The 22026-nt window shown below is 40.6% G+C and overlaps 1 protein-coding gene across 2 annotated transcripts in view; it reads left to right on the top strand.

Annotated features, from left to right (window-relative positions):
* Positions 1-1044: 1044 nt before the first annotated feature.
* PSMB7 (proteasome 20S subunit beta 7) overlaps positions 1045-22026 on the top strand; it is a 56142-nt gene continuing 35160 nt past the window's right edge. The window contains exons 1-5 of one of the 2 annotated variants that reach the window (XM_043916887.1): positions 1045-1201; positions 1642-1735; positions 2506-2603; positions 3796-3936; positions 9284-9399. In XM_043916887.1, the coding sequence (XP_043772822.1) occupies positions 1140-1201; positions 1642-1735; positions 2506-2603; positions 3796-3936; positions 9284-9399 (511 nt within the window). In that variant the 5' untranslated portion in view covers positions 1045-1139. The remainder of the gene's footprint in view (positions 1202-1641; positions 1736-2505; positions 2604-3795; positions 3937-9283; positions 9400-22026) is intronic. The other variant, XM_043916886.1, reaches the window with a different exon arrangement.

A 22026-nucleotide genomic window follows, 5' to 3' on the forward strand; every position in this document is an offset into this window, starting at 1 on the left:
TTTCAGGCAAGAATACTGGAGTGGGTTGCCATTTCCTTCTCCAGGGGCTCTCCTCCACCCAGGGATCCAACCTGAGTCTCCTGTGTCTCCTGAATAGACAGATTCTTTACCACTGAGCCGCCTGGGGAGCCCCACCCCATCTCCCAGTGACCACTAATCTACTTCCTGGCTGTATAAATTTGTCTAGTGAGGACGTTTCATAGCAATGGAACCCATTATATGTGGCTTTTTGTGCCTGGCTTCTTTCATTTAGTACCATGTTTTCTAAGTTCATCTCTGTTGTAGCATGTGTCAATGCTTCACTCCTTTTAATGGATGAATAATATTCTGTTGCACTGATGTACCCAATTTGCTTATCCATTCATCAAGTTGATGGACATTTGGATTGTTCCCATTATTTGGCTGTTATGAATAATGCTGCTATAAACATTTGTGTACAAGTTTTTGCGAACATCTGTTTCCAATTCTTTTGGATATATACCTAAGAGACAATTGCTAGGTCTATGTTTAATTCTGTGTGTGGGGGGTGGGGGGGGAACTGCCAAATTATTTTCTGGACAGCTGCACCAGGCACATACGAGGGTTCCAGTTTTCCCTCATCCCTGTCAACACTTGTTATTTTCTGTATTTCTGATTATCGACATCTTAGTGGGTGTGCAATGGTATCGCACTGTGATTTCTAATGACTAATGATATTAAGCAGTTTTTTTTTTTCAGGCTTCTTTTTAATTTCACAGTAGCCTTTTGAGGCAGCTGTTTTCCCCATTTGGCAGCAGAGGAAACAAATACAGAGTTGCAAGGAGGCGGTGGGGCTGTGCCTAGAAATTGGATGGGCTTGTCTCTGAATCCCCATGTAGTCGAATTTGCAGTAGACACGGCAGGATGCCGGGTCTGTGGCGTGTCCACCTTAGATAAAAACTCCTTTCCCCCTACTCCGGAAGTCAGTTTCTCCTCCACTCCACTTGAGGCGCTCTACTCCAAACATCTCCAGGCTCCTCTAGGAGCCCGTTACTCTAAGATCAATCGCCCAAGCCCGGAGTTTGCTCCGCCAGTTCAGCCCTAGCTCGCCGGTGGCGCCGGAAGTGGTTTGTTCATTTTGTTGGCTCCCGCCCCCGGCCTGGAAGTACTTTTTCGGGAAGATGGCGGCTGTGTCAGTGTATGAGGCACCAGTTGGAGGTTTCTCTTTCGATAACTGCCGAAGGTGTGGCCTTGCCCGGGGCCGGGTTCAGGGCGGGAGTAGGAGTGCGGTGTCGGGGTCGCAGTTGGGCTGCGGTCTGGGCCAGGACGTCCCAACGAAGGGTGGACAGAGGGGGCCCGCGGCTCGCGGCCCCTGTGACTCAGGGGAATCTGGGCCTGAGCGTGGCTTTCTCCTGAGGCCGGGTCCGCTCGTCCACTTTCCCAGGGCACCGGGACACCCTCCATCTCCGTCTCCTTAGCGTGGTGCGGGTCCTCTCAGACACTCTATTCGCAGAAAAACGTGACAGTCGTCCTCTTTTGGGGAGGAACTAGTCAACATATGGGCGTGAAAGCAAATGCTAGTCGTTTTTCCTTTTTCTGAGTTCCCTATTAAGATACTCTTCCTGCCAGTGCGGCACAATGTGGCCCTGGCCTTCAATGCTTTATTCTCTCATTTGCTCCCAGAAATGCCGTCTTGGAAGCCGATTTTGCAAAGAAAGGGTACAAGCTTCCCACGGCCCGGAAAACTGGGACGACCATCGCAGGTGTGGTCTATAAGGTAAGCTGGAGCTGGCTGAGAGCAGGAGGAACCAGGCCACCTGGTCTCTTTTACTTCTCTGGGCTGTGTGAGGAAAGACATATTTTACAGCGTACTACATCAGGAAAAGATCTTTTAGGAGAGACTGTGTGTGTGTCAGTTTTTTGTGCACTTATCGACAGTTTATTTCTTACCTCGCTCTTCAGTTTTCGATAGGAAGCCAGTTTTCTGTCTTAACGTTACTACTCGAAACAGAATGATGTACTGGGAGAAAACGGGGCTTGTTTAACCGTTTAGCTTTTTTTTGTTGCTTCTCACTTGCAGGTCATTTTCATTCTCACAACCACACTTTCCCGTCCAGGTGGACATAATAACTCCTGATCTAAATTGTTGTAAGGGTCAAAAGAGATAACTGGTTGTTGTCGTTGTGAGAAGTTTAGAGCGACATCTTTTAAAAAGAAATGGACAGACCTGGCTAATTTAATGGAAGGATTTCTGCATCTTAATCCAGACTTTTCTCATATTGACTCTGTGATCTGTAAGGAATTTACTAAATCCCTGAGCCTCATTTAAAAACAGGAGTGATATTTCCTACTGTCTACTGAGGGTTCAGCCAGTAATGTTTATTAATAAGCCTTTTCTTGAATGCTGAAAGTATAGCACAATATTTCAGTGGGTGGGGGAGTGGTTCAGGGAACAGGGTGTGGTCACTATTTTTTTTTTTTTTTACTGAACTAGAGTTCTGTTTATATATGTGAAGTTGTTTAAAAGTACATATTTTTAAAAAACAGGATGGCATAGTTCTTGGAGCAGATACAAGGGCAACTGAAGGGATGGTTGTTGCTGACAAGAACTGTTCAAAAATACACTTCATATCTCCTAACATTTAGTAAGTATTGATTAGTTCAAATAACTCATTTTTAAACGTATCGGGTAAAATTGCATTTACTGTTTCTCAATAAAACCTGTTGTTCAGTCTGTATTTTCTTTCTGTCTCCTTTAAATGGCATTTCCATCGACATAAAGTAGCTATCCTCCAGTCCTCTTTTTGCTTTAGTTCAGTTTTGACCCAGTTCTGCCTTTTGTGTGCATTTTGAATCCAATCCCTCCTATCCTTCTACTGAGGCGTTGGTTTGAATTCTTTTTTCTCAGCTGGACTATTGCAGTTGTCATTTAAATGGTCCCTCTGCTTTTGGTCTTTTCTTTATCTCTATTGTTCACTTTTCTGGCATATTGGGTTTTGTAAAACACAGATCTCATAGATCTCCCTTTCCTCTTTAAAATTTTTTCAAGAGATTTTTCACATTTCCACACTGCTTTCAGGATAAAATTGAAACTCTAGTATGATATTTAAAGTCATGTACAATTTCACAAAAAGATTATCTTTTCATCCTATTTAGCTGATGTCACCCTATATTCCAGTTATACCTGGACTGTTTCTGTCTCCTTCATGTCCCTGTTCCTCTCATGTCCAAGCTGTTTCACCCTTGCTTTTGGAGCCCCTCTGCTTAGAAATTGCCCTTTCTTCTCTGTTTGTATAATGTTTTTATTCTTTGCTTCCAAATCCAGCTCAAATGAAACCTCGAAGATCAGAGTGAATTGCTCTTTCCTCCAATTTCCTGTAGCATTTTCTACCTGTGCTACTATGTTGTAGTATATGTCTCTTATACTCAACTTTGAAATCAAGTGCTATTACTGTGTCATATTTTCTTTATCCTCAGCACTTTGGAATGACTGGTACCTAGTAGTAGATACTTGGTAGATGTAAATTGCAAGACTTTTAACATTTCCTTGCTCTTCTGTACAACTTGAGTGTTTTCTCGGATCATGAGATGCACACTCTGATAGAAACTAATGATTTGCAAGGTTCCGTTGCACTACAGAAATATATTTACATATAATTAGATGTGCATTCTTAATTTTATGTTTATTTAAGACTGGTTAGAGTAGTTACAGTGCATGTATACTCAAAAACATCTTTCTATATCCCTCACCTTTGTGGATGTTTTCCAAGAAGCTTCACTTCTAATTGAGCCCTTTGGTAATTAAATTTCAGCTACACTTCTAATTGTATTTTTTAGTTGCTGTGGTGCTGGGACAGCTGCGGACACAGACATGACAACCCAGCTTATTTCTTCCAACTTGGAGCTCCACTCCCTTTCCACTGGCCGCCTTCCCAGAGTTGTGACGGCCAATCGGATGCTGAAACAGATGCTTTTCAGGTAAGGTTTCAGGATGGGGATTTCTATAGCATCTTTCTCTCATGTCTTAGATTTTCAGCCAAGGGAACCCTGGAAGCTAGAGAAAAAGCATTCAGAAATACACATTTAATCCAGAAATCAGTTGTTACTGAAAAGCTACTTTAATTTCATAAGGCTTTTGAAAATGTATTTGAATTTATGGGGTCTGTTTTTTTTTCCCCATAAATGAATCACATGTGACCAATTGAGTAATTTCATGAAGCTTAGGGTATTTCTAGATACAAAAACCTTTTTTGTTCTTAGTTAGAAAGTTAGAGCTGGAAGTGGAAGGAACCTTTAAGTTCATCTTGTGAACAAGCACAAATGATTGTTTCCTCTCCCTCTTTTAGGGGCAAGGTAACAATGAAATGAAAAGTGATAATTTGTAGTTGGCTGTGAGTCGGTATAATAGTGTTAATATCAACCAACATTTATTTGTTTGTGCCAGGCTGTGTGCTAAGTGCTTTATGCATGATCTCACTTTATCCTTTTAGCCTTGCGATGGGGCTGTTAACATCTCTAATTATAAGTGAACAAACTGAGGTTTTAAAGAGGTGCAGTCATTTGCCTGCCCTTACCTTCACTCCCTGCTGACTCCCACAGAGAGTTCCTCTTAGTGGTTTTGTTTCTCTTTCGTCCTTCATGGTCACACCATCACTTGGTGTTTGTATAGGTCTTAACAGTTTTCATATTTTAAGTCCATTTTTCATTTGCTCATAAAGAGGAGAGAGGCAGTGTGGTATAGTGGAAATAGCCTAGGCATTTAGTCCTGAGTTGTAACAACTGGTTTCTCCTTTTGTGACTGCCTTACCTTTAACAAATTCTCTCCTCTTTGCTTCTTTATAGAATGGACACCATGGTATCTTTTTTAAATTTTTTTGAAAAGTTGATCAGAGGCCTTTATTTTGGCCCTCATCATTCATTAAGCAACCTACACAAGACGTTTTCTTTTTCTCTGCCCCAACTGCTAGCAGCTGCAGCCAGTCCTGTGAGAGTTAAAAGGGGAGCAGGAACAGAGAGCAGATCCTAAGCTCACAGGCCATGTTCAGCTGATAGAGAAATTTCATTTGGGTCACATAGTGTATTTAAAAAGTAGTGGCAAATAATTATAAGTTGGGAGCTTTGAATTTAAAATATGGATTTCCAGCTTTTTTCTTTTTTTTTGATAAAAACTCATATAAAGTGGGCTGTAATCTGGGACTCAGTGGCTTTTGTTGCCTTTGGAAGTGAGAGCATGTGTTCTGGTGTGTCAGTCCTTGTGGTTCATTCCCTGTTTCCTGTCTGCCTGTGCCTTCCCGTGAACTTGCAGGTTTTCATCTTCATGGCCCTGGGCCCTCGGTAAGTGGATATGAGGTTTAACGTAGCTATGCAGCAAGGCCAGTGGAATAATTCCCCCTTTACACAGTGGAAGATACCAGGGTTTATGAGTCATATGGCAGAAAGCCTAGTCATACTTATCCAGTTCCTACCCTGACTGTACTGAGTCTTTATGTTGGCAGTTTCCATTTATTTATGTATGTAATCATCATCCTAATACTAGAGAATTATCACCTATCAGATTCTTCCAGGACAGTGTGAGAGCTTGTTAAAGTACTGTTGTCAGGATAACTGGACACTTGTGATTTGATTTTAAATGCAAAGCTCCCTCTCGTGGTTTGTGTGGTGCATTACATTTAAAACAATTTTTAAGCTTGCAAAATTGCAGTAAATAGCCTATTTCAAGATTGCTTGCAATGTCATTTAAAGCATTTAGCTAAATCTAGCAGATGTTTCTGTTGATCTCTTTAGAATGTTTCAGAAATTCTAAAATCTCTTGTTTCAGTCTTTTATCTTTTGGTTAACATACTGTGTAAAAGTTGAATTTTATCAAAGTTTTGAGAAGAAAACTTAAAAATTTATGCCAGGATCATTTTGGTTCTGTCTTTTGACATTTTTGTTAGTTACATAAAGTGAGTCACTAGTATAAGGGGAAAAAAGCATAGATTTTGACGTTAGAACTTTGCTTCAGATCTTGTCTACAGTGCTTACATTGTATAACATTAGCCTGTTCACTCTTCTTAGCCTCAGTTTCTACCTCAATAAAATGTGGATTAAAAAAAAAAAATGTGGATAATAGTTCTGTTTCTCTAACTTTTGGGAGGAAATGAATAAAGAACCAAGCTTATGCAGTGCCTTGTACAGGGCCTAATACACAGTTAGATACTCATTCAGAGGCTGAAATAGAGTACAGGGTGTACTTATTGCTATTTATTTCCTCCTAAATAATCCATTCTCTTGTATGTGAATCAGTGAGAAAAGAGGGTTTGATAAACAGAAGTGAGCATCTGTTTCCTTATTTAAACAGTATTTTTATTTTTCTTCTTTGACTAGATGTAGAAGATGTAAATGATGCTTGTTCCTTCTGAACATGGAACCTTCTTATTGAGTCTATCAGAAATGTTTGATATACTAGTCTATATTCTAGAAACTATTATATTCTGGAAACTATTTGAATATGCAGAGGCTTTAAAAATTTATTATATTGTACTTTTTTCCCCCTTAACAAAAGATATGTGTATTCATTGTAGAAAATTTTGAAAATAATGAAAAGCCCAAAGAAAAAATTGAAACTTTGCCATTTAGGGAGAATCACATTTTGGCTTTGTATATACATTGATACTTCTAATCTTTTTATTTGTTTGTCCATTCATTTGATCCTTCCTTCTGCCTTTCTTTCCATAAGTGCATGTTCACAGTAAAAAAACTAATATATATTTAGATAGATAAACAAAAAAAATATAGAAATTAATCTGAATTTCTACCACCCATAAGCAGTTGATGCTAACTGGTTAATATACACTCTTTGGGGTTTTCCCTATGTTTAATAATACATGTTTTGTTCTATAAGAATGGAATGCTAGTTGTGCTTTCTATCTATAGGTTATATTAGGTAATATAACCTAATTTTTTCACCTACCAGTGCATCTTGAGTAGTTTCCATGTTGGAGTATTTCAAAAAGAAAATAATCTCTTTTTATAAGTTATTATAAAAATAATCATTGTAAAAATTCAGACACTACAGAAATGTGACAGGAAGGAAGTAGATTTCAACTGACATTCTGCCACTGAAGCACATGTAGCATGAAACCTTGAGATCTGTTTTTTGAGACCTTTGTCCTCTGCACATATACATACTCATATATGTGTTTGCAGAAGTGGAATACTGCTCTGTGTTGTTTTGTAACTGACCTTGTTCACATAATAGTGTATTGCGGTATTGTTCCTACCAGTAGATGAGCTAGCCCAGCATCTAGGGATTTTACCTTGAGCCTGTGGAGGAGTTCTATAGACCTGTAACTCTCCTGAAAGAGTGAAAAATTTGTGTGTGTACACTTGTTATGGGCGAGGATTCCACAGTTTTAATCACTCTTTTAGAGGGGTCTGTGCCTCATAAAAATTTAAGAGCCATTGATCAACATCTTAATTTTTGTTGGCTCACAGTAATCTATATTATTAACCAGTTTTTAAAGAGTAACAATATTGCCTGTTTTAAGATGTTTAATTATAAGGTATTCTGTGGATCCTTTGGAGTGTAGAATCTTTAGGTGCTTGTGTTATTAATTCTTTAGGCTATATTCTAAAATAAATTCCTAGAAGTGGAATTGCTGGGTCAAAGATAGGAACATTTAACATTTTAATACATATTACCAAAATTGTAGCCGAGAATGTTCTAAGTTGTACTACCATCAGTTGTTTATGAAAAACGTGGCCTGATTTTTAATGATTGTGTAGTGTTCTGTTGTATAGCTAGCTGTATTAGTTTAGGTAATTCTGACTGTTTCCACTTTTCTAGCATCATAAACAGTTTCTGCAGTAAACATTCTTAGGATTCATTTCTGCATATTTGTCCTTTTATATCTTTAGAATTAGATTCCTGGAAATAGAATTTCTGGTTCAGTTTTTAGGGATTTCATTGACTTGCCAAAATAGCTGAGATTCTTTTAAAGGCATCAAGCAGATTATGTTTTAGCTTGGAAGGGAACTAGCTGGTTATTATTGACTTTAACTAAACAGTCTGTTTGGCAGGATATGTATATATTATATATATATAGGATATATATAGTGGATCAAGCACTGGGCTGGGGTGGGAGTGGTGGGTCTGGTGATTCTCTCGCTTCTCACCCCAGAGTTCTTAGATCTACTCTTGAACCTGCTGCCAGCTCATGTGGCTTAGGACCAGTTTTTTCCCCTGTCTGGGCCTCTCTTCCCTCTTGAGACTGCTTCTAAAATCCTTCCCTGCTCTTTATTTTTTCACTTATAAATGGAAGATTTGAAGTAATCAAGGGACGCAGGAAGTATTGGACTTGACCTAGAGCACTTCCTGATGGGTAACTGTGTCTCAAACAATAAAAAATTAGGACTTTGGCTTTTGTGTTAATTTATTTGTATTAATTTTAATGATTGTATCATCAGGCAAATTCAGCATGTTTTAGTGTCATTTTTCTTCCCAAAGAGCTAAAGGCTTACATTGGAGAACTTTAAATCCAGCATGTTTGTCCAATATAGCAGTTCTAATGGTAAAAAAAATTGAACTATATATAGGGAAAGAAATCTATAGAAGTGTAAAACCAACCAAGTAGAGAGTCCAAAGGAGCAAATATGTGCAGAATTAAACAGCTAATGTCAGGTGGAAAATGTCTCTCTCACGTTCCTGAGAGAGATGACTTTAAACTGTGGACAGTAGCAATGGGTTTATAAACTGTCATGGAGTTATTTCATGGTTCACTTCCCTGCATAATGAAATACTTTTTTCTTTTACTCAGTATGAGCTCTTAGCTGCCATAATTTTGTGGATTTATTCAAGGGAAAGGTATTTTGACGCAAGTCATTTTCCTGTAGTGAGGTTGATAATTTGAACAATTTAGTGACAATTCACCATTGACTTGGAAGGGAGCTTATTTGCTAATCACAGAGAGGTCTGATGGGAGGGGTGTTGGTGATCTTCAGAGTAAGCCACGCTTGGCTCTGAGACTTCCTAAGTCTTTGGGTTGGTTTTTCCTTCTCTACAATAAGAACTGTAGTGTCTTCTTTTGAAGGGGGCTGGGAGGCAGAGATGATGTAAGGCACGTGGAGTGCTTCCTACAGTGTACAGTTTTTTTTGACTGATAGATGTTGAAGTATGTTTGCTCCCTTCCTTGTTTTTTCCCCATCAGAACAGTAGCTATTTAATGAAGCAATAGTAGTGAAAGAAAAACTTTTTGTTGTCTGACTTCCCATGCAGCTTTTGAATAAGTTATAGTGATGCAATGTAGACTCATTTTTTTTTTCTTCTGCATGCTCTGATCACCAGGTATCAAGGTTACATTGGTGCAGCCCTAGTTTTGGGGGGAGTAGATGTTACTGGACCTCACCTCTACAGCATCTATCCTCATGGATCAACTGATAAGTTGCCTTATGTCACCATGGGTGAGTGTGATGTTTCTCTGATCTTTCAGAATCCTCTTATTTACCAAAGTAGTCTCTAAAAGAGCTGGTTTATTTCCTGACAGAGGAGGCAGCACAGTGTGCTTTGATTCCTTCTACAAATATCTGTTGAGTTCCTCCTGGAGATTAGGCCTGTTTTGTGTGCTTGGGATATAGCAGTGAACAAAATTTAGACCAAATGTCTTGCCTACAAGGAGGTTATATTTTAGTGGGGGTGGACAGACAGTAACAACAGCTTTGTGTTAGAAAGTGATAAATACCAGGAGAAAAAAACATAATGTAAGTGATATTATACCACAGTTATGCAAGATACTACCTTTGGGGGAAACTGAGTTAACGGTGTACAAAAACTTGGTTTATTATTTCTTACATCTGCCTGTGAATTGACAATTATCTCAAAACAGAAAGTTAAAAAAAATTAATGCAGTATAAGGGGACTTGAGAGTGTTGGGGTGGAAGCCAGATAGTAGTGTTAAACAGGAAGGTTACATAGGTTTGAGAAGGTGAGGTTTGAGTGAAAGGGGCTTCCAAGCAGAAGGAAGGCTAGACTGGAGGCCTCACTGGGGGAACAGGCCTGGTACGTGCAGAGATTTTTTTAAGTGACCAGAGTGTCTGTTTGCCATTTAATCTCTGAGGGATTCTGGACATTTAGGGTTCCTCTCTGAACCTTGATATCCTCACTCTGAAAGGGTGTCAGTAATACCTACCATGTGTACCAGGTTATGATGATTAAAAATAATGTATATAAACCATCTGACCCAGTGCCTGGTCTATAAATAGTAGCTACACTTTTTAGGTCAGCTTTGTACATTTGTATTTTAGCTCTAAATGCTAGATGAGTATATATTTTTTAATAACTAAAAAAAAAAGTGATAAAATTACTTTAGAAGAGTTAGGAGTTTTGAATTTAACTCTCATGCTAAATTTCTGAGTGAAATTGCATATGTCCAGAAATTTGAACAGGCCTTGTGTAACTGGCGTTTTTCTAGATGTTGTTTACCTGTTACATTTTTTTGTCTTGGTATCTTGGCTCTGCAGAGCCAGGGATAACTGCTGCCTTGAATAGTCTGAAAATTGTTAGTGTGAGACTTTGCTATTTCATTGCGTTTAATACTCAAGCCTCTTATGAGGTTTGTATACAACAGATGTTCCCTGTTTGTGAGAAGAATGATTTGCCCCCAGATACCATATGGAATAATTATTTTAAAATGAAAATACAGTAATTTTAGAATTGTTTTGAATTCCTTGTTCCATTTTATTTGTTATCTCCATCAAGATACTGTTTTTATTTCTCCCCATCTCATGCCTTTAAATGGTAGTAAAGGTGGAATAGTCTTTTCTATTAAGTAGTTTCGTTTCTTCTTTCTTTAATTAAAAGAATTTTCACACTTGCAAGAAGGTAACAGGAATGTACAATGAATAGTCATATATACTCTTTACTCATTTTTGTCACTTAACATTTTACCACATTATTGCTCGCTCTCTGGTGCATTTTTGCTATTTGTGTGTGTGTGTGTGACCATTCGAGAGTAAATTGTGAACATTATAACCCTCTACCTCAAGATCCTTTAGAATGTTCCCTTACATCACCTTGATGACATCATCAAAATCAGAAAATTTAACATTGATACAAGGCCTTTTCATTTTTAAGATGGGAAGATTGAGTTGGTTTCTGTTGCTTTTGAACTGTAGTAATTTGTCTTATGAGCATCATTCCGAACTTAGAAAAGGTTGTTGAAAGTGAGTAAAGCAGATTTGTGTCTGCTCATTTCATTCCTGTAAGTCCACTTTGTGCTCTGTCCTGGCCAACAGTGATCTTGCTTCCTTCCTAGTCCAGTGTGAGTCCACGGTGATGGCTCCACACTTCTGCTTAGAAATCATTACTCTCCATAGTCTGGCTTTGCTTTCATAGAAGATTAAGAAGAGTAAGATACCACTAACATCCGATTTTAGATACACAAGTAAGTTGTTACTTTTGAGGTTCAGTGTGTTTGTTCCCATCTGTTCATTGATTTATCAACACTTTCTCGAGTGCCTTCTGTGTAACAGCACTGTAGCAGGCTTCACAGAGCGGTGAATGTCTGGATCCTTGCCCTCAACATACTCTCAGTGTCATGGGGGAGATAGATGTATAAACTGACGAGGGCAGTAGGTACTGCCAGTGGAGGCCCAGGGGAGAAAGGGTCACTTCTAAACTGGAAGATTTCAGGGAGAGCTTCACTTCACTTGAGCTGAATCTTAAAAGAAGGATAAGTTACTTTCACTCATTTATTAGAAATTTATTTAGCCTCTACTATGTGCTTGGGGGGCTTCCCAGGTGGCGAAGTGGTTGAAAATCTATCTGCCCTTGAAGGAGATGCAGGAGACATTGGTTCACTCCCTGGGTCGGAAAGATCCCCTGGAGAGGGAAATGGCAAGCCGCTCTAGTATTCTTTCTTGGGAAATCTCATGGACAGGGGAGCCTGGCGGGCTACAGTCCTTGGGGTCTCTAAGCGTTGGATGCAATTGAGCCACTGAGCATACATGTGCTGGGCACTGGGAATGTAGTGGTTAGCACAGCACTTATCCTCAGGGGTTATAGCCTTGGGTGTGAGACAGGAATTAGACAGTTAATCTGATACACATTAATAGATACACGTTAATCTGAAAGAATGCATTGTGCTAAGTGCCCTGGAGGAAAAGAACAGTTATAAGGGAGGATTTCTAACAGGAAGGAGTATGTGGATAATGGATGTTTGGAAAGTCCTTGGACAAGTGACAGGAGAACATTTTCAAATGAAAAGTAATTTATGAACATGACAAAACATTCAAGTGTGGAAAAATATGTGAAAGTTAAATCCCTCTTTCATAGTAACCACTGTTAAGAGTTTACTGTGTTTTTTCTCAGGAGATATTTTATGATCCACCTTTTTATATCCCTATCATCTGTCATCTACCTGTGTATTCCTATTAAAAAAACATTGCTGAAGTCATGCTGTAAATATTGTTCCATTCCTATTAACTTGTTTCAAAGAAAATTTTGTATCAGTGCCTATAGATCAATATCAAATCTATAATAACACTGTCCTAGAATTGTACTGTATGTCTGTACCAGGACTTAAGTGACCATTTGTCTTGTTGATGAGTGTGTGTCGTGGTGAACTTGTATAAATACATCTGATAAATTCCTAGTAATGGAGTTTCTGGATTAGGGTGGGCATGTGTATTGCTCAGAATTCTCTGTTGAAAGCATTAGAATCACCGGATGATTTAGGAAAGGAGGAATTTCTTTCTTTTTTTTTTTTTTTTTTAAAGGATAGTAGGTGACTCACAAAATAGCTGGGACGGCAAGAACTGGGTTTGGGGCTGAGAACAGTATCAGAAAGAATGCTGCCGCGTGGGCCATTGTAAGCAAAGGTAGACTGCTGCAGACAGCATTGCTGGCCTGGCTGGCGCAGGCCCGGCTCACTCCTCACTCTGCTGCCCTGGCTGCCCTGTCCAGAACTGAGGCTTCCTGCCATCTCATTCACTGTCAGAGAGCTCCTTCCAGGAAAGGGTGGGTGCTAGATTGCTGATGGTGGGTGAAGTTCAGTCATCTGTTCTTGAAGTGGTGGGGTCCCCTAGACGCAGGAAGTATAGCTGCTGGGCAGCCCCTAAAAGGGACAGATGACTGTACAGTGCATCTTACCTTTTGAGAGCTGTTGCCAAACTGCCCTCCAGAAAGATTGCACTAATTTGTATTCCACCAGGAGAATGTGAGAATGCCTTTCTCTTATAAGCTCTCCTACTTTGGGTCTTCTTGCCAGTCTGGTAGGTGAAAGATGGGAAAAAGTAGCTCTTAAACTGAGACCTGAATGGTAAGTAGGAATTAGCCAGGAATTTGCCACCCTGCTCCCTACCTGCCAGAGAAAGATTTTTCAGGCCTTGTGGTGCACAAGGGATCAATATGGTCAAAGGCCAGAGTTTAGCTGGATGGTGAGGTGAGTGCAGTGGGTGAGGCAGTGCTCCACGCGGGGGCACAGCAGAAGCAAGACAGGGAGGGGTGAGGATGTCTGGGCTTTCAGGAGGGTGGAGGAGAGTCCCATCGCACAGGCTGAGTTGTCTGTGTCGTGGACGTCCCTGTTTTCAAGCAGGGGATGATAGGATAAGATTCCTCGTTGGAGCAGGCTGACAGCTGTGGGAAGGAGGATTGGCATGGGGAAGTCTGGAGGCAGAGAGGGAGGTCACATCTGGCTGGAAATGTTGAGAGTGTGGATGGGTCCAGGAGTGACCATGGTCGTCCTGGAGACCGCTCAGAAACCAGCCGCTTGGCCCCATTGCAGCCTCTGACCATCCTCTCCTGCCCTCCTCGGTGCCAGTTCCTTCCCAGCTCTCGACCTCAGTGCTGCGGTAACTCCTCCGCTGGGGTCACCTCCCTTCCACTCCTGCTCTGGACCCTTTTTCCTGTTTCATTTCCTCTTCCTCCTCCCCTCATACCTCAGGCTTTTGTGGCAACAGGCCCCTCGCCCTCCTGTGAGCTGCCCTCACTCCTCACTACTGCTGTGCTGCCTCCTTTCAGAAATGCCTTTTCTGCCCAGAGTGTTCCTACTCATCATCCTGGGCCTCACCCAGAAGCCTTTTCCTCGTGACTGCCTCAGGCTGTTAGCAAGTCCCTCCCCAGGCACTTGGTGTGAGACTTGATTCCACGATTCAACCTTGTCCATCGTCTACTGTCCCAGCCCTTGTCCTTCCTGCCCCTGCAAGAGTCTGAGATCTCTGTCAGTAGAATCGGTCTTACTCCCAGAGTCTGTGTGATTCAATGACTATGAGATGGTGAATTAATTTTCGGATTCTCTAACTTGGTTGTGTATGTATGAAACCTAGTGTTAGAAGGCTTAACTGCTGTTTATTGTCTGTGAACAGGTTATAGAACCCCTAGGGGAGAGTTGGTTTAGATTGTGTTCGTTTGTGTGGCCCCAGTTGAGCCGTAAGAGAACAGTACAAAGCATTGCATATACGATAGGTCCTTTTTTTTCAGCTTTGTATTATTTTAAATTTAAAGCTTATTTGGAGGTGTCTCTGTGCCAGTGTCTGCTGCTGCTGTCACATTATTTTTAGTTCTAATTCCATGCAGGGGATGCTGTCATTGCCTTCTTACTGATGAGAAACCTGAAACTTAGATTTACTGGCCTGCTCGTTACCACGCTGCCTGGGAGCAGCAAAGCTGAGATTTGAACCCTTGTCCTTCAGCCCAGGCAAGCCTGAGCTTACCACAGCTGCTTTGATTTTATCATCTTACAGATGTTTCTTCATTAAGCTATTAAGCCTTGCTTCTGAATACTAAAAATATTTACACAAATTCCCAGGGGCATTTATTTGTTTGGCATATTTTTGACTGCTCTTTGTGAAGATTTTCTATCCTGCATATTAAAAACAGTATTTACTGAAACAGCTTTATAGTATCAAAGGAAACTTTTCAAAATTATACACAATTCTATCACCCGAAGACAACATGAATTTTATATTTTGTTTCTCTCTAATCCAAGTCCATTGTGAAGAGCAGCCTTTTATCAGAGAATGTGAAATAAAATAACAGTTTTTGTGCTGTCCTGGTTTTGTCTTTGTCAGTCTCTTCGTTTCTTTCAGCCATTGTTCACTTTTGAGCAGGGCTTGACGCCTCTTTCCCTGTGGTGGGAGCTGTGCTGGGCTGCCTTTCTTCCTGATGAAGGAGTTGTTCTGGCTTCCCATGGAGGTGGTTGTTGTTTTCCTTTCTTCTCTCTCTCTCTCTCTTTTTTTTTTTTGAGGGGATGGGGAGTTCGATATTGAGAGAGAACCCCAGAAATGCCAAAATGTGGTGGTTTTTGTCTTAATTCATGTGACTGACTTTGGGTGAGCTACAAAGCAAACCTCCAGCTACAGATGAAATAGGGGGCCCTCCTGACTGAAATGTGCCCACTGGGCGTTAACATTCCCTGGGCAACTGAGGCTTTCCTGAAGTGTGCTGTGAGAAAATGAGTATTTCCTGTAAATTCTCATGTTTTAGTGAAATTACCGAGTTTTTTATTATGAAAAATAAAAATACAACTTTGTAATGGATCTTTTTTTTTTTTCTTCTGAGTTATTTGACAGTAAGAGCTGGAAGCTACAAATTACCCATAAGAGAGGGGTGTCTAAATTTTGTCTACTCGTGGGCCTGTATTGGTGACTAGCCAGGTGCCTGAAGGCTACTCTTAATTTACATGGAACAGAAGACACCTGTCTTGTCTTGCGCGTCTCTTAACGTTCTGGCACAGCTCCTTGAGCATCGGGTCCAGGAGCCTCCTTGCTGAGGGCTCATCTTCCTGAGGGTTTGCTTAAGAGAAGAAGGTATCAACCACCTCATGGTGTGGCCCTCGGACAGCTTCTGTCCTAAAACCTACCTTATGAAGAGGATGCTGACCATAAGGATAGCCGCGTTCATCTGGCAGCTTTCCAGCTTGCAGTGCCGGCAACTGTGAGAGATCCTTTACTGATAGAATCTTTGCACTGCTCTGAGGTGTTTGCCATCATCCCTGTCTTACGAATGAGGATATTGAGGCTCAGAGAGGTGTGCCAAGGTCACACAGCCTGGAGGTGCGTGGTCTGGCTTGAGAACCCCGGGTCTCTGGCCTTTCCCCCCTTGGCTTGGTTGTTGCTGAGTGGTGTGTGGCAAGTGGTTCAGACCAAATGTGATTTGATCCATTCTCAAAAAAAGAAGAATGCACTCCTTAGGTTTCATTTAATTATTTTCTTCTTTAAGAACATAATTTGCAGGAGACTGCAGGTGACCGATTAGTGGGATTGTAGAAAACTGGGCAAGATTTTTTGACTTTTCTTTATTAAGAAAGGGAAAATGGTTTTGTTGTTCTTTTTTTTTTTAATAGACAAAATGTGGGTTCTTTTAATTCTCAGATTAATTAGCTTATTCTTTTAACTTGCCAGCTTTTCTTTATTAAGCAAACTGAAGTAGTGTCAGGAGAAGCTTGGGGACCATCTTTTGCTATTAGTTTGGCAGTGCTCCTTGTAACTGCATTGGCAGCGTATATAAAATTTTTATTTTGCCCACTTATTCACATAGAGAATTAATATGAATGAAATTTAAAGCATGACATTCCTGGAAATGAGGCCCTTGGACAATTTAGGAATACTAACTTAAGGAATAAACATTGATATGCACCATTAGGGAAGGCTTTGGGTCACTGCCAGGGCCGTCCAGGTAAAATTCTCTCTCCAGATGAACTGGCTATGCAATTTCCTAATTACTGGAATGTACCTCTTAAGTCCCAGTTTACAGAGCCCCCTAGCAATTAAAAAGATCCGGGACAGAGTAAACATACCAGATGTCTCACCTTGTGGGCAAAGAAGAGTCTTACAATTAAGTTGGAACTTAGGAACGTCAGTAGGGAATTCAGACTTGCCGTTTTTCTCCATATTTTTACACTGAAGTACAACCTTCGTGCGGGCATTTTATTGCCTCCACATGACTCGATTTGAAAAAATTTCTTGTGCTATGTATATCAGACCAGTGCACTACAAGATGGCAAATATTTCTTCCACATTAATTTTCAATGCTGCAATCAGATGTGAACTCTGATTTAGCACTGTATTTAGTTCAGTGGCCCGTGTAAAAGCCTTCTCAGAGGGTACATGCTTGACCAGAGCTAGTCATCTAACCTCTCTGAACCTCAAACCCCTCATTTCTAAAAAGAAGCTGACTGACTTTTTTTTACTTGATGTCACTGGGTCGTTGGGACGCTGCAGTATCACGTGTGAACACGCTCTGTAAAGCACTAGGTGCTTTCCCCTGCACATGTGCTGTGGCATCATTTTTAATTTTTCAGTGTAGGGTGGGGTTGTGAAAAGAGCTGGTCTTTGCAGTCAGACTGGGTTCAGATCCAAGTGCAACGTTTATTAGCTGTTGAGCATTGATTTCTCCTTCAGGAAAATGGAGGTTCTAAGGTCTGTTCCATGGGAAATGTGTGAGGATTAAGCAAGATACCACATGTAAAAATCTTTGTGTGTGGAACATCATTGATGTTTGGTGCATGGTGTTTTGATAATTTTAGTGCTAACACATTCTCTATGTACAGTTCTGTGTACTAAGATTTTCCTGGCAGTTTTTTTTTGCTTTGATTAAATAAGATGAATTCCAGAAGATTTAAAATGTGTGATGCATGGATTTTATGTCTTAAAGTTTATACCACTATGGGATGCCAGGAATTAAGTAACTGAGAACCAAAAGCCCATGAAAGTTGGATTATGCATCTTGATTTCCTGGTTGTTGCAAAGGTGGTACTAAGCCAATAGATGGTGCCGTTATGTTAGGAAATGAGAAAATATTTACTTCTACAATTCATCATGTTGTTTCAGGGAGTGTAACAGAGCCAGTCCTTGCTGGTTCTTCATCTGTTCTAATTAGTGTGGACTTTATTCTTGATTCTGTGTAAAAAATATTAAATATTTTCTTTTTGTAGTGAGGTATTGAATTAATATTAGGGTGCTCTTCCTCTTGTTTTTTTCTGCTCTTGACATTTTACCACGAAATCTTTTGTAGTTTGAATTTAGTCCTTAGTTTACAGCCAAAAAAAAGCCCTTGCCAGGAGTACATTTCAGGAGTGAAATGCAGTGCGCACAGCTTTGAGTCCTTTGCTTTAAACGCTATTTCAGAGAGAGTGAGGTTAATTATTAATTAGTTCATCTTTACCTGCTCTTGTTTCAAAATTGGCCCTACTACAAAAAGTACTTTCTTATTCTTGCTAATATAACCTAGTGCTTGGTCATCTTACTTCTTTATTGGACAGACCAAGAGGAAAGTCGTTTTATATATCAGAAGACTTTTCATGTGGAGGTCGTATAGCTAGGGACTTGCTGGCAACCAGATCTACCATTACTAGCTGTGTGGTTTTGGTTAGGTTCCTTTACCTCCGTGATCTTAATTTTTTGTTTGTTTTTCATCTATAAAATGGAGATAATACAGGTGGATAAAGTGAAAATATATATGCAACAGTGCCTTTACACGTTTTTCCCAGTATATAGGATTTATTATTCACCCAAGGCTCTGTGGACAAGATAAACCTTTACTTAAGACTAAGTGTGTTTTTATCAATTATTAAACCCTGTGGCCCTTTGTCCTTGAGGGTTCTGAGGGACAGGGAAACTTGGAAAAAGCCTGCAAAGGGATTAACTTGCAATTTGGGAAGCTGTTTTGAAATGTGGACCGGTGTAAAGGTGCCAAGGTGCCTTTGAAGAACTGTCAGCTCCGACTACCTCAAGCTCCCGTAGCGGGAGAGTGACGTGTGCGCCCTGCGGTCGGCCATGCAGAGGGCAGCTTGTTTCCTGGCGGGGCCTGATGAGGGTGGGAGCCTGGTTAGGAGAGGCAGTATAATTTTAAGGTAATTTTCATCCTCCATCTTATCCTTTCAACATAGGGTTAGTTGACTCCTCTGAGTTTTCTGGCCTTAACACCTTGTGGTATTTCATTGAAATACATTAATAAAACACAACCTTCACATTTTAGGCCTGAATGCCCCAAATGTTAGTCTTTTCTTAAGAATAAGTGTTTATAGCTTGTCAGGTCAATGAGATGTTGGCAGTTGCAGTTATAAGAAAAATCCCTGTTCCCTTCAAGTGGTGTTTAAAATGATTTACTTAGAATAAAATTTAACTCCTTTTTTACTACATTACATTTAGAAAAGGAACTGCATTTCTTGGGAAATTACTTTCTGAGTGAAAACATTAGGTGATTTAAAATCTATTTTCTAGCATATTAAATACTATATATATATATTTTATTCATTGGGGATAAAAGATAGACTCTGACATTGAGGTTCATTTGCTGATGAAAAGGAAGCATTCTTTCCCCTCACGAGGGGTTTAAATGTAATACTCAGTGCTTACTCAGGAGTGAAAACATCAAATTAAACTGTTTATGCTGACAAAGGACGATTCTGGATTTCCGCAACCCATGCAAGATTGTCTGATTGCTTGGCCTGCCTCTCCACGAAGCTTTGGCCAAGACTTATAATGAAATGCATGCATACAATTAAACCATTTCAAGTCAGTGTCTGAGTTTTCCCAGGCACTGAGAGGAGTTCCACTGCTCTCTAGTGGCTGCATGTGTTCCCCCAGCACCATCATTGTTTTATTTTCACAAGTCAGCTCTTCACACTTTGTTGGTGTTGGCCTGCAAAGCAGGCACCAATGCCAGGAGACCAGGCCTTGTAGACCAGAACACAGTGAAAAATGATCCCAGTCCATGGGTCTGTGAAAGCACCAAATTTTGTCCAGGATGAGTGGCCAGTTGACTAACAATGAGCAGGTGTGAGTAAGCGCTCTGTCAGGGAGAGCTGACACTGATGGATGAGAAAGTTCTCTGCGTTGCTCTTTTATTGCTGCATACATCTTACACCCTGGCAGGCCACAGTGGCAAACAGGTCCTTGGGTGCTTAAAACGGACTGCTTCTTAGCAAAAAGAGCAGCTTTCTTCCTGAAAAGATCTGGTTAAATTGATTTGGAGGGAAAGCAGTAGGAATCCATTTCCTGCTCCTCTTGGAACTTCATGGGAAGAAATTTTAAAGACCTTCATTTCTGTTAAAGCTGCCAACCCTGAGACTTGTTGAAAATGATTGTCTAAAAGAGCCCCGAGAGGACAGGAACCTTGTCCTAGAGTATTTGTAATAGCTAGCTCTTATACTGAGCTTTTTACTGTGTGCCAGGCATCCTGTCTTACATGTGCCATCTCGTTCAGGTCTCAGCCAACCTATGAGGAAGACACATTGTGTCATCCTCCCCTTTGTGTTGGGGAGGCAGCCAGGGCAGTAGGGCCGCTGTCCTGTCGTTTCTGGGGCATCATTCACCTTGTCTTGATGAGGTGGTGCCTCCTGGAGCAATTTGGCAGCCCTGCAGGGCTTGGAGGGCCTCAGTGAGGTGCTGGGGGAAAGCAGGGAGGAAGCGCAGAGCTATGCACGTCCTGTGCATCTGTGTGTCCCAGAGCCTGCTGCCCAGTGGGCACCTGGGATGGTTGGTTTGAAACAATGAGTGGGGAGTTTCACCTTCTGAAAAGTGGATGGGCTAGAGCCACCAGTGAAGGTTGCTCAGTTATGCCTTGACTCTCTGCAACCCCATGGACTATACAGTTCATGGAATTCTCCAGGCCAGAATACTGGAGTGGGTAGCCTTTCCTTTCTCCAGGGGATCTTCCCAATCCAGGGATCTAACCCAGGTCTCCTGCATTGCAGCTGGATTCTTTACCAGCTGAGCCACAAGGGAGAGCCACCAGACCTAGGTTTGAATCTTGGCTACCCTTACTGCCTTTAAATTAGCTGAGCCTCAGTTTCCTTGTCTGTAAAATGAGGAATTACTTGTACCACATGAGTTTAGGGTCAGGGACAGAAAAACCCTTGGTAATTATTTTCCCTTCCTCAATGTGAGAATTTATGAGCCTAGACATGATTAGAAAAAGCAGATTTCTACCTGCCGATTTTCTGAGGGTTTGACTTGAGAGAGCGGCAGGTTTTAGAAAATTGTCTTTTATAGTTTCTTAAGCATGTCTAATAGATTCTACAATTGTTGGGTTTGATTTTGTACTTTTAGTTAACCTTGACATGTATAAAAGTGAAATTTCATGTTTGTTTTTTTTTTTAATCCCACTGTCCTTAAGCCATATTAATGTGGATGGTTTTTAAACATATAGAACAGGTAAAAGCAGTATCTAAGTAAAATTTTCTTGATGCATTTTGAGTTTTGTCCTGAAATGGATTGTTCTCTTAGAAACAGGTTCAAATTGAACTACTATAGTAATGTTGATAAACTAAGATCAGAGACACCCTCAGAGGGTTTACGAAATGAGTAACTTCACTGTCTTATTTAATTTTTTTGAATGGGGCTATTTAAAAATAAATACTTCGGTACTTGAGTAGTATTGGTAAATAGTGAATGGCATCTGTTTAATCATTTAAAACATTTAACTAAAATCCCAGTCTCATTTGAATTTCCAAGCGATATACAAATTAACTGTATCCAGATGTGTGTTAATTGTTTTGCTGAAATCTAAGCAAAAAGTTAGAAAGCATGATTTGGGGGCTAAGGGAGTTAAGAAAACTAGAGCTGTTTTCATGCTTACTTGCTAATCTTAATTTCAGGCATTTGGGTTTGCAGTCTGAGAGACAGCATGGGAAACAGAAGCCGTGTTGGACACTTTAGATTCAGACGATTGGGCTCATGTTCCCAGATTTGCTAATCGTCTGCTCTGTGATCTGGGCAAGTTCCTTGTCTTGGGGATTCAGTTTTCCTTTTTGCGAAACGGGGCTGCCGTGTCTGAGGAGCATAAAAAACTCTTGTGAATGTGCTTTGAAGTTTAATAAACACCAGGTCGACTGTGTCTGTTGGGGTCCATTTAGTAAGTTGGTTGTCACATGGCAGACTTCTGGATAAGTGAGATCTGGCTTGGTGCTAGTATGCTCAGAGGACTTCATTGTTAAGGTGATTTTACCTCTTTTTAAAAGATGTTGGTGCCTGTCCTAAGGAAGCCCTCCTAAGGACTGGTAGAGAGACATGTATTTATTTATCTGTGACAGTTGATTGCTGTTGTTCATTGGGATTGTTGACTCCTGCGTGGGTTGACCTGCAGGCCGC

Source organism: Cervus elaphus, chromosome 11 (genome assembly GCF_910594005.1).
Source record: "Cervus elaphus chromosome 11, mCerEla1.1, whole genome shotgun sequence".
NCBI classification, from domain to species: Eukaryota; Metazoa; Chordata; class Mammalia; order Artiodactyla; family Cervidae; genus Cervus; species Cervus elaphus.